At 37.4% G+C, this 14,823-nt stretch overlaps 1 protein-coding gene across 2 annotated transcripts in view; it reads right to left on the bottom strand.

Annotated features, from left to right (window-relative positions):
• Nucleotides 1–2,786: 2,786 nt before the first annotated feature.
• MYOZ2 (myozenin 2) overlaps nucleotides 2,787–14,823 on the bottom strand; it is a 19,413-nt gene continuing 7,376 nt past the window's right edge. For both annotated transcript variants that reach the window (XM_010170213.2, XM_010170214.1), the window contains exons 4-6: nucleotides 12,430–12,559; nucleotides 10,501–10,684; nucleotides 2,787–3,210 (exon numbers count right to left, since the gene is read on the bottom strand). In XM_010170213.2, the coding sequence (XP_010168515.1) occupies nucleotides 2,979–3,210; nucleotides 10,501–10,684; nucleotides 12,430–12,559 (546 nt within the window). In that variant the 3' untranslated portion in view covers nucleotides 2,787–2,978. The remainder of the gene's footprint in view (nucleotides 3,211–10,500; nucleotides 10,685–12,429; nucleotides 12,560–14,823) is intronic.

The following is a 14,823-nucleotide window of genomic DNA, read 5'->3' as shown; positions in this document are numbered from 1 at the left end:
CACATTTGTACATAATGGTTGAGCTTGTTCAATGTGCCACTGTCCATGTGCATTACTATTCTACTGTATGATGGGCTCAAACTTCTCTCACTTAACCTTTTAGGAGTACAGTACACAGAGAATTCACAACCCATGCTCTAATATGGGGCAGGATGTAAGTCTGTTCAGTCTCTAATTGAGTCAGTGGTCACGATCTCCCGCTGCCGCGTTTACCTTCCCCCCAGTTACTGCAGATTCTTGCTGACTTCATCCTTCTTGGGCAATCTTCCAGCTTTTGGCACCTTCTAGGGCAGAATGTTCTCCCTTTATCTGGCTTTTAGCTCTTCTGAAGGGTATAGTTGTTCGTAAGGCCTGCATAGTTTATACAAAGTAACTGGAGTTGTACAAACTAAAGATTATGGGCCAGTAACATTGTGAAACAGGACCCAGCTTGGTAGAAAATTCCATTTTCTTCTCTACATCCTGGCTGCAGACTCTTAACAGCTGGCCTCAGTTTTAAAAAGAGCGATCCGGGCACATCTCATTTCCTGGTGTGTATGTAGCTCTATGGTAGTAGAGCTAGGAAAGGAGGAGGCACAGAGTTCTGCTGCTGCTACAGTTGGTAACTGTAGTTGAGCGTTAAATTAGAACTACCGTTTTTGCTGAGACACAGCTCATTTCAGAAGCCTCAGACAGAATTTGAGGACTTAAGTTGGTCAGTAATTTCCAGCCACATCTAACACTGTTGTTTGGACCATCGACTGAACACGTGCACAGCAGGCTCAGTACTTCTCAAACATCATAAGCCTCCTGCGCCCGTTCTGCACCAGTGGGTCGATAGATATATAGGAAACTAAAGTTACTGTTGTATATGTTGTGTAAGAAGCAAGGTGGCATGCTCTGCATGTGAAGTTATTGTTACAGAGTATACAATAAAAATGATGTATCCCTTCTTCACAGTCCTCACTGTGTACATGCTAAGCACCAATTTTCTCATATTTCTGTTCAAATAGGCTCAAGAATGCTTACACTGGCTCATAAAAAACAAATTCCTTCCAAGCTTGTTTGCATTGCTCCTCACTGTCGTTTTTTTCTTTAGCCTTTGAAGAATTCATATTTTTGTCATTGTCTATATAATTGTTGTACAGTGTGCACAGATAAGGTCCCCAAACTGATCCTTTGCTAGGAAAGTGTTCTAGGTCAGTGAGTTTGATTTTTTTTTTTTTTTTTTCCTTTCAGGAATTTGTTCAAGGCCTTTTTGTGCAGTTCATGTGACAAAGTAAATTAAAGAAAATAGATGACAGAATTTCCTTTGCCAGCTATCTGCCTTGAAACCAGATTTGAAACGTGGAAACCATTTTTACAGACATGAATTTCAGCTACAAAAATAGGCAAAACTTTTTGTTGATGTTCCACTTTAAATCTCATTCTGCCATTCTTTTCTTCAGATGCTGAGATTCTTTTTGAAATATTCACTTTTGTAATGCCACCAAAACTATTAATAAGGAAAATATCTGGAAAAACATAATTTTATTTGCTTACCATAATCATCTTCTGTGGGTTTCATTTGGAAATAAAATTTGATTAACATGTTACCATAGAGCTTGCAGAATTTTATGAATACTCTGATTTAAAGAAAAAATGAGTATCTAAGACACCCAGAAATGTCTTAAATGTTGCATGCATGCTTAGAGACCGTGATGCCCTGGAGAAGCATCTGGGATATATGAAAGGAGAGTGGCCTATTGGTTGAAGCAAAGTTCCCTGTTTTGAAACACATACAAATTAAACTGCGTATTGTGGAATATCCAACCTGCAGGTGTTGGATACTTCTCAAACACAAAAGTTTTTAAAAACAAGCAATTATTAAACTGATCCTTGCCTCTTACTAGAATGTAGCTGTAACCTGAAAAGTGACACTGAAAACCAGCACCCTCTTACTGATTTTTGCCTGTCCCCTGTGTAGTTACAGATGCTTAGTAAGAGCCTGGTACTGTATTTCTAAAATGTGAGCACTTGCCAGCATATCAAGAGCAAGAAAACTCCCATGCTTTTAAGTCCAGTATATGCTCTGGCTGTAGGAAAAAAGGTGTATGAAGTTTCTTTCTAGTAACAAAAGCATTTGTGGTAACATAGCTCAATGATTCTAATTTGGTATGTTTTACATAACCAGTCGTTGGTGGGTTTTTTGTTGTGATTTACACAAACATTCTAGACTTAACCAGGAAATACCTCTGTAATTTTCATACCATTATGTCATCTTTGGCATTGCCAAATTTACTGCGTTTTCTGTAAACAAATCCAGGTGACGTGGATATTGATGTCCACATGACCTCAATGAGCTTAGTTAAAGCGAAGAGTCATAAAGGAAGACAATGACCTAAATTTGCTGTCACTGAAGTAATGACAAAATTCTTAACTTTGGCTGAAAGCAAGGTTGGGAAGAATGTTGCTTTGTCAGAGCTTATCGTGAGCAGGCAGCACTTGGAGTACACCAAGTGCTCTGTTGTGGCATTGCTCGTTGTTTTACTGTAATCAGCATACCTATCAAATCATCAAGGTTGGGAAGAATGTTGCTTTGTCAGAGCAGGCAGCACTTGGAGTACACCGAGTGCTCTGTTGTGGCATTGCTCCGTTGTTTTACCGTAATCAGCGTACCTATCAAATCAGTTCCCTTGGTAGTAGTGTCACTTTTTTTTCTTAATACACTTGTTATTAACTTTCAAGCAGAGATTTTAGGAATACTGTTGTTTTTGCTGAAGTTAAAGAAGAACAAGTAAACAGAAATAAAAAATACCTGGGTCACATTTGCCATATTTTATTTATATTATGTCTACAGATGAAACTAGGTGCCAGAAAAGAGACAGTGCATCGGACATTGTTATTTGTACACCAGCTGCCAAGGAAAAAATTTGTCAGTAGCCTATAGTAATATTTGGACCAAAAATACATGGATGTGCAGCTTTCAGCATTTTGTAGGATGTAGAATGCAGCTTCTCTCAAAGGTCCTCTGTTTCTGGAACGGTGTTGGAATCCGCAGGCTGAATGAACACGACAGGAATATTCTCGGACGTCCATCCTTTAGGAGTCCTATTGAAGGATCTTCTGGTAGCAAGAGGGTTTGCAAGGATCATGAATCTGGGATCATTTAGCATCAGTAGATTAAACTCTGGTACCTTGAATTTAACCAGCTTTGATGCTCTTTCAAAACCACCAAAGGGAGTGGCAACTCTGTAGATATTAGAGAAATAAAAGTAAAATGTGATTTTTAAAAATACCTGGGTTGTTTTTTTTTTCCTTCCAGGAGCTGAAAAGAACAGAAGCTATTTTAATGGTACATACAATTCTTATTTACATTTATTCTGACTTACATTGTATGTAATGATACGTACAATTTCTTATTTACATTTTCATGCTTTTGGGAAAGTATTCAGATTATTTTTCTGGCAAATTCTCTTTAATATCTGATTTATTTTTTCCTAGGTAAAGCCTTCAGCCTTCTTCAAAATTCAAATGGATGGAAAAGCCAAAGGGAAAAAGATGTTGCAAGACAACCTTGTCATTGGTGAGTCACAGTTACTAAATTTATTTTGTTGATGATAAGTTGATAAATCTGAAAACATAGTTCAACACATTCTCTCTAGCTGGTAATTGGTTTAGGAAGTTCTCACCCCATTTTCTCCTATCCCCAGTTGCTCGTTCCTCCCACTACACTATACTGTATGGGTTGTGCTATAAATCTGGGTCACTTCTGGGTTAAACAAAAACCTTTCAAAACAAAGGAGCATTTTAAAATCGAAATTATTTCAGCAATCTGGTTTATATCATTACACTCAAACAATTGTTGCAATACAAGTGAGGAGGCAGTAAAGCATAATATGAAACAGAAAAGAACAGCCAAAGATAACAGGCTTTGGAAAGGAGGGGAATGGGTGAGGACTTCTTACACCAGCTTTGTTTCTGAAGAAAATGTTAATGTAACTAAACCTTGAAATACTGGCTGAAATTGGCCCCTAATCTTCAGCCAGTATTTTTCATGTTATTTAAATATAAATGTTCCCTCAGGTGATAGGACTGAGAAACTCAAAGATAAGAAATACTAAGCAGGAGCTGACTGTTACATTTGCAAATATTTTAAAACAGTATTTCCAAGTACCTCCCGTGATTCTTCTATATTTGCAGATTTCTAGGCTGAAAAAAACCGAAACCCTGAGTTTTTCTGTCACTTTTTCCAGACTCCTTTGTATAATCAAATGTGACCAAACAGACTATTACGTGCTCTGCATTTTGATCAGCTGCATAACTTTCCTGGGATGTATTCTGGCCAGTTAAGAGTGTCAGATTTTTAAGCTACACATGAGCACCTGATTTCTGCAAAGCTAGGTACATAGTGGCATGTGAAAATGAATTTTGGTTGAAATGGAATTTCACCAGCCTTGGTAGATTTTGTATGTTTGATGAAAAACAACAGATCTGCTAGTATGTATTTCCAGTGGCTACAGGTATTATAGCAGAAGCCCAGAGAAATTAATAACAGCAGAAATGAAAAGAGATAATATGAAGATCTGACTAGGATTTTCAGCAAGATAACTGGCTAAAACAAAACCTAGGGAGAATTAATACAAAAATAAAAAAAAGTTCAGAAAAATTAATCTATAATGTAAAAGAAATGGTACTACTGTGTTATTACACAGATAATTCACTGTATTTCGGGAAGATAATTCACTGAATTTTGGTATAAGCAGCATTTTTTGAAGGGGATGGTGTTAACTCCAAAGGATAATCCTGTGAGATATAAAAAACCCATGAAAGTTCTGGGCATGCACACTTACTGATAGAAGACTGCTGCTTTGGATTAAGCTCTAAAACTGTTTCTCAGATGAAGATAAGACAAGATGTCGCAGCAGCAGCCAGTCCAAGCGTTAAACTCTTGTGAGGTCAAAGGAAATTCTTTATACAAAGTGCCTGTGGTATCAAGCTTTTCTTGTGACACTCTCTTCTAGGTCACAATGTCAAATTGGATACCGTATGACACTGATTAAAAATAATTGCTTGGTAATTGGCACAGAGTGAATGTAGTGATCTACATCTTACAGGATAATAAAGATTATTTTAATTTATGCTCCAATTAAGATACACATTCTCTCATATTGTTGTCATATTTAATTCTCATAAATATGTAAATTAAAGGGATAATCAATATGAACAGAACAATAATAGCTGTATAAAATACAAAACAATACTATAGTGTAACGCTTCCTCTTTGTAATAGTTTTTGGGTTTTAAATACATCATGTTTCTGTAGGTAGCAGAAACAGGAGGGTGTTCTGTGGAAATTCAGATATCTTTTTTGTGGAAAAAACCAAAATAAAACAACAAAAAAAAAAAAACCCAGACCCATGTAGTTTTTATACAAAGCCCAGCCTCCGAGAATTGTGCCTTCCTGCATGCTAGGCAGAAGCACATGGTGATTGACGTAAAGGAGAGTACAGTAATTGGCTGTAAATGTTGATGTTCCTTTACAACACCAGTATATTTTTGTGAGCAATAACTTGTCTGACAACATGGTGTTGTAATGACATGTGTTTTGTGCACATCAACTGTATCACTTGAACTCTGATTCACTGTATAGAAGCCTAAAACTCATCTGTAAAAAATTCCAGTAGTCATTGCTCATAAATAAGGGTGGAAATGCTGGTTCAGAGCCAGAGGAAGTGGCACCAGGAAGTGTAAGAGATTGTTTAATATTCACTTTGCATATTCCTAAAAAGTCGGTGCCTGATTTAACAGTAGCAGGCACAACCATGTTTATTTTTAGCTGTTCATTTGGTTTTTTGTTTTTTTCCTGCAGTCTTAGTGAACATTATATTGTCTCAACATAGGAGACTACTTGTAGTTGATAATTTGGGAAAGTCTGAATAAAGGTTTTAACTGTACTGGATTAGCACCTTCAATTACCTAATTATAAAACATGTGTTTCACATTTTAAAATGGGATTGTCATTCTGTTGTTAATTCTGTGCAAAAAGGAGACATAGGAGCAAAGAACCTGACCTTCAGAGTGCTGAGAGCTTCATGGTAGCTTAGCACAAGAGCTAATGCCAATTTCACAGAGGTATTTGGATGCTAAGGAACTGGCTAAGCACCCAGCTTCCACTAATCTCACGTCACTTCAAGTTAGCACCCAAAATTCCTTTGAGGTTCTGGATCTCAGTGTTTTTAGAATAGAGTTCAGAATCCATTAATCAGTAAAAACAGAGGCCAGTCCAGATGAACTGGATTCCTGTAGTGTTTTTTAAACAGTCGTCTTTGGGAACTGAGAAAGCTGAACAAGAATTTATCAGGTAGGAGAGGCAGAACTAGTCAGACTTGCTTGTCTTATGTGAGTAAGATGTGCTTTGTATGTTACTCATAACCTTACCTTCGACACGTTATCCAGCTCCAAGAAAGCAGATGGAATAAAGGTACTAATTTTACTAATATTACAAACTCCTGAACAAATGTAGATTCATGCTGTCTTTCCCACAGATGATTACTAGGCGCTTCAACGCTGGTAAAAGAGGCAAGGAAATTGTTTGCCAGTAAATAGTTCTTCAATCCTAATAGGTATTAATCTCCAGGAGAAGTTAGGTGGCATGTCTCTGTTCTGCAGCATTTCTCTGCTATCTCAGATTCATTTTCATCCAGGAGGAGGAAGCATAGCCTTGTCTGAACAGTCTGTTTAGAGATCCTTAGAACCCAGTTTCTCTGATCATGCACTCTGTCTAGTGCTGTGTGCTGTTAAACCCTTACTTGCTGTCTCACAGAAGGCCCTGCCTCAGAAGGCAAATGTACTGGACATTTTCTGCCACTGCTTCTTCCTTCATGGACCTGCGAGCATTGCAAGATCTGTGCAGTGTAAAATCGATCCTGCTGCTGGACTCAGAACCTCTTGTGACAGCAAGACCCCAACTAATACTTCTATGAATTAATTAGTTCTGATTCTGCTGCTGTTATAAAAATTGCGCTGCTACAGGGTCCAGAGTCGCCTCTTCGTTGCTGGCAGCGGAAAAAAAAATCTGAATGCTTTTTAGTGCTGAAGATACTTTTAAACCATGCACGTGTGTGTCTGTTCCAACACATCAGACGTCCCCAGCTGCTAAAGTTGTGTTGCTTTTGCAGTTTGTTGTTTAACAAGGAAAGCTGAAAGGAGCCTGAATGTGGCCTGTAAAGTCTGACTACCATTTTAACAGATGCTGCTGAATGAACTGGGAAGAATCTCATGCCCGTTTCCTTTGGGAGTCCGTACATCACACTTACTGTTAACCACACCCCCTCCTGACTAGTGGTGACTGTACCAGTGTTTTGCAGGAGAGCATACATAAAGGCACTTCACTGAATGATGAAGCATGATGGAAAGCCTTGACTAATACCCTCACAGATAACAGATAAATGGTGCCATTATATTGCACTTCAGTTGTTTAATACTGTATCATTTGCTTTCTCTCCCAAGACTGCAATTAAAGAAGTCAAGGATGTTGTGACCTAAATGCACAGAATGACTTAACAGGATCTAGACACAGAAGTCCAAAGAGGTATCTTGCCTTATGCTCAAAGCCCATAGTCTGCTAAATTCCTGAGATGCCTAATGTTTTCCTAACATAAATTATCAGATCTGCCTTTATCTTAGCTATACTGGCAGCTGCACCTATCTTAGGCCAAAACTCATCTGTGATTCTCTAATTAATAATCTTTTGCCTAAACTTCTATTTTTGAAAACACACATAATCTGCTACTGCAGCAAGCTTTGAGCAGAATAGCACATCATGGCAGTTTTACTCAAAATCCATGGCTGTTAGTGTTGAACCTCTGTGTGAAATAATTGTCTGTAGCTGGAGCTGTTCTGCATGAGATTTGGATTCTCTTCAGCCTGAGGACATTTCTTTGTAAGAAGTGGACCAAATTGCTCACATATAGTATTCCAGAAAAAGTACTACCCAGAAATAAAAAATTACTTGTATTTGACAGAGTAGGATTCTTAGCCTAGACATCAGGCCACACAACTAATAGCAGATAAGTGTAGGTCCTGTTTTCTTCTCCTAAATCCGTTTGTTTAATTTATTGTAAGCAGTAATTAAAGGAAGTGCATTGAAAAATCTGGGAACTCTGATGTAGGCCCAAGTTTCTCTATCCCCAAGTGAATTTCTTAATTGTTCAGCTAGAGAAAGATGTTTACTCCCCCTAGCCCAAAGGGTTTTATTGTTTTCTGTACTATGGCACAGGTCTTAAAAAGAGACGTGAAGAGTGTTCCCACCTCTTTCATGGAAGAGCTAGAAACCATGTTGTTACACCTCTCCTCAGGGTTTGGCGTTCCTGTAGAAATAAATCCAGGCTGGCCACATTCTAGGAAAGTGCTCGTTCCAAAGAAATTAACCTTATTGTCTATACAGATTTAAAAATAATATGTGTGACCCCTGCTCTGTTTTTGGAAAGGAAGACTTTAATCTAGCCCTGACCTGAAGATAAACAGACAGAATTAGGTGCTGATGGCCTTAACAGGGAGAAATTTAAGTCACGTTTTTCCTTCTCTAATGTTTTCTGTTGGTTAGCTTGGCATGCAGTGTGCTGTCTGTTTTGAATTCCATAATCAGACACCCCACTCTGCTGTGCATAGGAGTGTAGACACCTAAGTCATGGTTGTAAAATCCTCTCCAAGGGGATAGTATCTTGAATTTAAATTTCAGAAATTCTCAATTTCTTTTTGGATCTACTCCTTCTTGGTAGAAAGCAGAGATGTGAGTCTACTGTATGTAACAACTTTTCTAGGTCCACCAGTCATCTTTTTATTTTCTTCTGGATATGGATGTTTTCCCATGAGAAGGAGACTTGTGGTGAGTTATATTTGTATGCCTTATGTTTTGAATTTACCAATTTTACACTCTAGATCTGGATTTATGTGACAGATTTTAGGTTTTATGGCAGTTAAAAGGGATAATATTGACCTTTCCCTTATGTAAATGCACATATGTTCAAGAAATTCGGACTGTGGTCAGCCACAGTTCTGCCATGTCATACATGGAGAAAATCCTCATAGAAAGAAATCCAAACAGTTAGTGTTGTAAAGAGGACAACTAGCAGAATATGAGACCACAGAGGAGCTAAAATCCACAAAAAAGCCATCAGATACCATCTCATGACATATCCCTATTAATGGGGCCTCTGTGCCCTGTTTGATCATGTCTTTCACAGCAACGACTCGCCTGCTGCTGGACTCAGAACCTCTTGTGACAGCAAGAACTGATTCTGTCTCTGTTCCATGTATATGTGTCTTTGGCCTTTTTTTGTTGTTTGGTTGGGGTTTTTTTTTTCAGTTACAATAACCATAGTACATAAACTGAGCTGTTCCTGCTCCAATATTAGCAGCTGTATCACAGCTCTCTGACTTGTATTTGCTATTTTGTCTGCCAAGAAGAGTGTGCCATGGAGGCTTAATCATTACACATGGCCATATATACTGTTGGGAAATCAGAATTAGCATAGTGTCTGCAGTGCCTGTTTTGATGTTGCATCGTGTGATTCTTTAGTCCTTGCACTCATGGTTGAGGCCCACCTCAGCACAGCAACACAAGTGATCTTTGTGGTATTTTTCTCTAAGTTTATATTGCCATGAGCCATTTTCTTTTTCAATAGATTGCTGTCTGGCATTTTGAGGAAGGGTTTCGGTTTGGCTCAGCTGCCTGGAATTCAGCAGGGGTTATTTAGGGAAAAATTGTCTATAACTTTAATAAATGACAGTAGTGTGAATGGTATGAGTGAAAGCAAAAGGCTTAAGGATGTGTTTTAAAACTTTCAAAATAGTTCAAAACCCAGTATGGTCCATATATCTAGTTCTCTTGAAAGCCTTAGTGTACTAGCTATTGTGTAAATAACTTCACTCTTAGGTCCTGTTCTACTTTAAACGTTCTTTAAGTCTGCTTGTAATGTAGAATCTGTTAATTTGTTACCAAAGGTTGTCAAAGATATAAAAAATGTTAAATGCAATAAAATATGCAATCTGGTAGCTATTTGGTGTGCGGCATAGGTTCAGGGATAAAGTTCATTGTACTATCATTGCTGAAAAACAAGCCATGTGAGTTTTAGTGGTTTGCATTATACAGCTTACAAAGTTTTGACTGAGATTTTCCCTAATAGACCTTATGATCCTATACCTACTAAAGTCAACAACAGAAATACTGAAAGGAGTTTGAAGCATTGCTGTAGCCTGTGTTTGCCATTTATTGAGTACCCTGGATTGTGATTCTGCCTTTCTTTCAATATTTTCAACAATTCATCTTACATTCCTGGTTCTACAGTTTAATTTTGGGTCCATACTTTAAAGTGATACTGGTTTCCTCCGTAATGCTTTTGTTTGCCACTTGTAATCTGTGTGTGTTTATGATTATGCATAACACAGGTAGTAGGGTTTTTTTACAGCTGGTGAAAATGTTTAATTTCATAATCATTTGTCTTTGCACTGTAAAATTCAATGTCCATTTAGAATTACCTGTTAAAGCTCTTGTAGTCAGGCAGTTCTGGCTTTGCTTCAGGTTTAAAAAGTTTAGGATATAAAGCTTCCAGCAGCTCTGGATCATCCCTAATGGCTTCTATCCAGGGAGACTGATAATACTTTGGCACAGAAGTAGCATTGAACTTTTCAGGAGGAATTTCTTTCAGTGGTCCTGAATATCCTGCAAGGTGATCAAAACAAAACCATAATAATAATACTTTGTATTTTCTGCTTCCTTACCACCATATAAAGTAACATACCATAATTTCACAGTTAGATAAAATGGACAATTGCATCAAGTCACCTGTCCAAAGCTACACAGAAACAGAAAGCTGTCAGGGGGAAGTTGTAGCCTTTTAGATAACTGCTCCAAAGTATTCCACCCTCTTTTGAGGCTCAGATAATTTTAGTTTTATATAAATTTGTTTCTATCATTATAAGCATTTGTTTGAAACTAGACTGTAGCTACACAGCACTTGAATTAACAAAAAGATTTTTAAAACAGCCTTTTGGTTAAAACTAAGGTAATTCTATAGTCTTTGGGTGAAATTTTCCAATAGTATTAAAAGGAGTTAGGATCACAGCCATTATAGTGGAGTTTTTGTCTTTGCCTCTGCCTTAGATGCTTTAAAAAATCCTACCTACTTGGTTCTCTTGTCCTTTTCATCATCTGAAAAGTGAAGAATCTGTTTTCTCTGCATAATCATCTGAGGATCAGGCTCTGATCACAATTTTACTGAATAAATAAATTCCTTATTGAGTGTGATTTCTTCTAAAGCCAAGTACAATATGGCAGGAATAAATAGGGGCAGGGGGAGGAAGCCAGATCGTAATGTACAATTTGAAGAATTAAAACCAGCAAAGGATTATCCTTTTATATATGTATAAATATACTACTTATTTGAAAAACAAGAGAAATCTATTCTACCCTTTTACCTTCCACTACATCTAGCTTTTAAAATTAATGCTATTTCCTTCTATAAGCTTAAAAAACCCCCGTGATTTAATATCTGCTCCTTTTACCAGACCTTTTTTTTTGCCTGAAGAAAGGCTTGAAGATTTCTGTAGTGTCTTAGCAATGGAAATTACCTCTGTTTGCATTGTGTTTGACCAATGGATGCACAGAGTCTTAGCAGTCACTAACAGAGTACCATTGACCTAGTTTACATTGACTGGAAAAGGTCTGCACAAAACATGCATTGAGTAATTCTGAACAAAGAATGAATTTTTAAAAACCACAGTCTGCTCATGGAAAATTCATAAACAGGAAGAAGGGCTATATCACTGAATAAATTAATTAAAACAAATTAGCCTTCTCTAGTCTTTAAAGAATACAAAATAAGACCTTCTTGTAGCTTACTCCTTTAAATAAAGGCAACAGTACCCTCACAGTTTAGGACTTAAAAAAGAACAGTTTATACAGCCAGAGGCAAATTCCTTTTTATATGACTCCTCTGTAAAGGTTTCCAGCAACACTTGCAGTGACTGTGGATTTACATTTCTGGTTGATTAATCTACAATGGATAACTTTCAGCTTGTTGAGCAGGGTGTTGCATATTAGGAACAAAGGTTTGGCAAAGAAAAATCAGTACCTTAATCTGGTTTTAAATCTGAGGATCTGTTTCTCAGTGTGTATGAGACCAGTAAATATAGGAGCAGTCTCTCTGGATATTAATGTATGTTTTCAGTTTAGGGAGAAGTAGCACAAAAGACATATCAAATCTTCAAAAATGAACAAAAGCACTGAAGACCACCACTTTACATTTCTGTGCGGGATTCCGATCAGTTATCTGACTCAAATGTATCAGTTTCTAGTAGTAAGTCCATTAACAAATTCTTGTTGAAGTTACTGTTTTATAAAGAGGTCCTTCCTCTGCTGTGAAATGAGAACTAAATATGTTCAATGTCTGTAAACTCATATATTACCTGGGGCAATGTTGTCAGGATGGGGTGGGCTCCGGGGATCAGGTGTATTAGGAGGTGTCATTGGGGCATATTGAGGAATTCCTTCAACACTGAGACCGTCCATTTTAACACTCTGTATGGGCTCTCCACGCTGCATTCAAATAGAAATACATATTTTTAACAGCACAGGCAAAAAAAGCCTCTGTGAGTCTCTGTTGGGGGTTGGATTGATAGTCCGATTTACAGCCCAGATCTGAGACCCAGGGTATGCTGTCTGAAGGTTTACTGCCCAGCTGTTTGCTGCCCTGTTTGCCACGTGCCACTCCCCAAGATTTTCTGGCTGTTAACCAGAAGATGAAACAGTATCACAATTCTCTTACCATTGGCTATGTGAGCAAAAATGAATACTTTTTTGTTGTTAAGAACGATATCCCAGCACAATTTTAAATGACTATATTACAAGTGTGTGAATGCTTTATTGAAAGGATTGGAGGTGGTGTGAGCTAGGTCAACAAGACTTCTGAAGCCTTATAACCATCCAGTTGAGTTGTCTGACTTCTTCCTAAGTTTGGGATTTTTAAATACTGATATGCAGTCTATGAAGAGAGTTCATCCCGTCTGCTGCTTCCACCAATCACCACAAGATCTACCTGTGCATGTGGGCTGTGTGGTTCACAGCAAAGAGTAGATCTGGTCACTTTGTCAGGGCAACCCATAAAACGTGTTCCTTGAATCACTAGACTCTAGAACCTGTAATGTGGCAGATAGAGCACCCTGGCTACCCAAGTTTAAGCCATTTGAGTTTCAAAGCACTGATTCTTCTAATCATCTCTTCCCATATCAGTTGAAAATTCACTTCATTTGTTGAATTACTTTTCTTTGAGATTTCCTTTTGTTTGAGATTTTTTTTTGTTTGAGATTTTCTTTTATTTGTAATAGAAATAACTTCAGTGCAGGTCACTTTCTGGAGATTCATGATACCTTGTTATTTTCTACCCTCCTATCGGGTCATTAGTTCTAAGGAAACATCCAAAGGCTGAATCATTGTGGCATAAATATAGAATTAGAGTCTCATAAGAAGTCAGTATCTTATTTTAGATCCAACACGTAGGCTAAAAACAATTTAAATATAGACTGTTTTAGAGTAAGAGTTTCTTAAAGTAGGAAAGTAAACAAATAATAACTTGTTTAAACTTGAAACAAAAAAAGATCAAAGCAGTATGTTTCCGAGCCATCCTGAAGTGTGTTAGAAAGATTAATTTTGGCAGGCAGAATTGTAAAGATGATGAAGACAACACCAGTGGCTGAATAGGCAGTTAAGGGAACAGAAACCAGAGAGGCATCATTTTTTTGTGTGTCAGAATGTCATACTGATTGTACAGCACATGTACTTTGTGTGGGTTTGGGGGAAGAAGTAGGCTGGAGGGGAAATGATCTGTCAGACTTCGCAGCAAAAGCATTGAAGTGGATACAGAAATTCTGACGAGATTGCTGGTGTTGTGCTCGGAATTTATCTCTGTAGCTTCTAATACCCAACAGAAAGAGAAATTGAGGGGACTATTCATAGATGGGCTTCTAAATAATCGTGGTCTAATAATAGTTTTGGGTGTTGAGTAGGGTTACTTGATTTTTTTGTATGAGTTTTCTTTTCTGTCTGTTTAAAAGGACAGATTTATCAAAACTCAGACATGATCCCATTTGATCCGTGTGTAATTTAATTTCTATTGAGAGAGTGACCAAAGAAGTTTGAAATATCTGCTCCATAAAAAAAGAAACAAAATTATTCTTCTGTGACATAGATATTAAGACATACCTTTCTTCTCCAGTAAAGTTAATTTTTTGTATGGGAAATGTAAAGGCCACAGAATTAAAAAAAGTATTTACCTTTTCAGTCAACAAAGCATAGAGAATTTCTTTCTTCATGAAGGGAACAAAAATACCGTAGAGATTTTAGCTGTGATATTGGAAATACTGAAACTCAGCTCCAATAATAGCCTTTCTAACTTGTGAGATCCCTCAACATTCTGGTTAGCAAGGACAGTGGTAAACTGCAAACGCCTCTTTTATTGTCTGCTCCCAAAGCTTCCTTATAAGATGCAACTAGACAAAAAGTTTCCTTAGAGTCATCAAATTGCATTCCTTGTATTGTCCCTGATTAATTTACAAGTGTGTTTGTATTTTCTTTAGTAAAATTAAACATAACATGAGTAAGCCCTTTGGTGCTTTGCTGTTCTGATTAATAAATTATTCATTTCCTGTTTGTACCAAAACAAACTTTAGATTATGTCACAACAATACAGTACATACAGTTGCTATTTTTCTTATCCCACGTAAAGATTAAAGAAGAATTGAGTCAAAGTCTTTGTATGGATTCTGTAGGGAGTGGATGCTAACAGAATCATAGCACCACCTATG

This window comes from Antrostomus carolinensis, unplaced genomic scaffold (assembly GCF_000700745.2).
Source record: "Antrostomus carolinensis isolate BGI_N321 unplaced genomic scaffold, ASM70074v2 scaffold4206, whole genome shotgun sequence".
NCBI classification, from domain to species: domain Eukaryota; kingdom Metazoa; phylum Chordata; class Aves; order Caprimulgiformes; family Caprimulgidae; genus Antrostomus; species Antrostomus carolinensis.
Note: the sequence above shows the minus strand (reverse complement) of the source record. Positions and strands in the feature narration are given on the sequence as shown.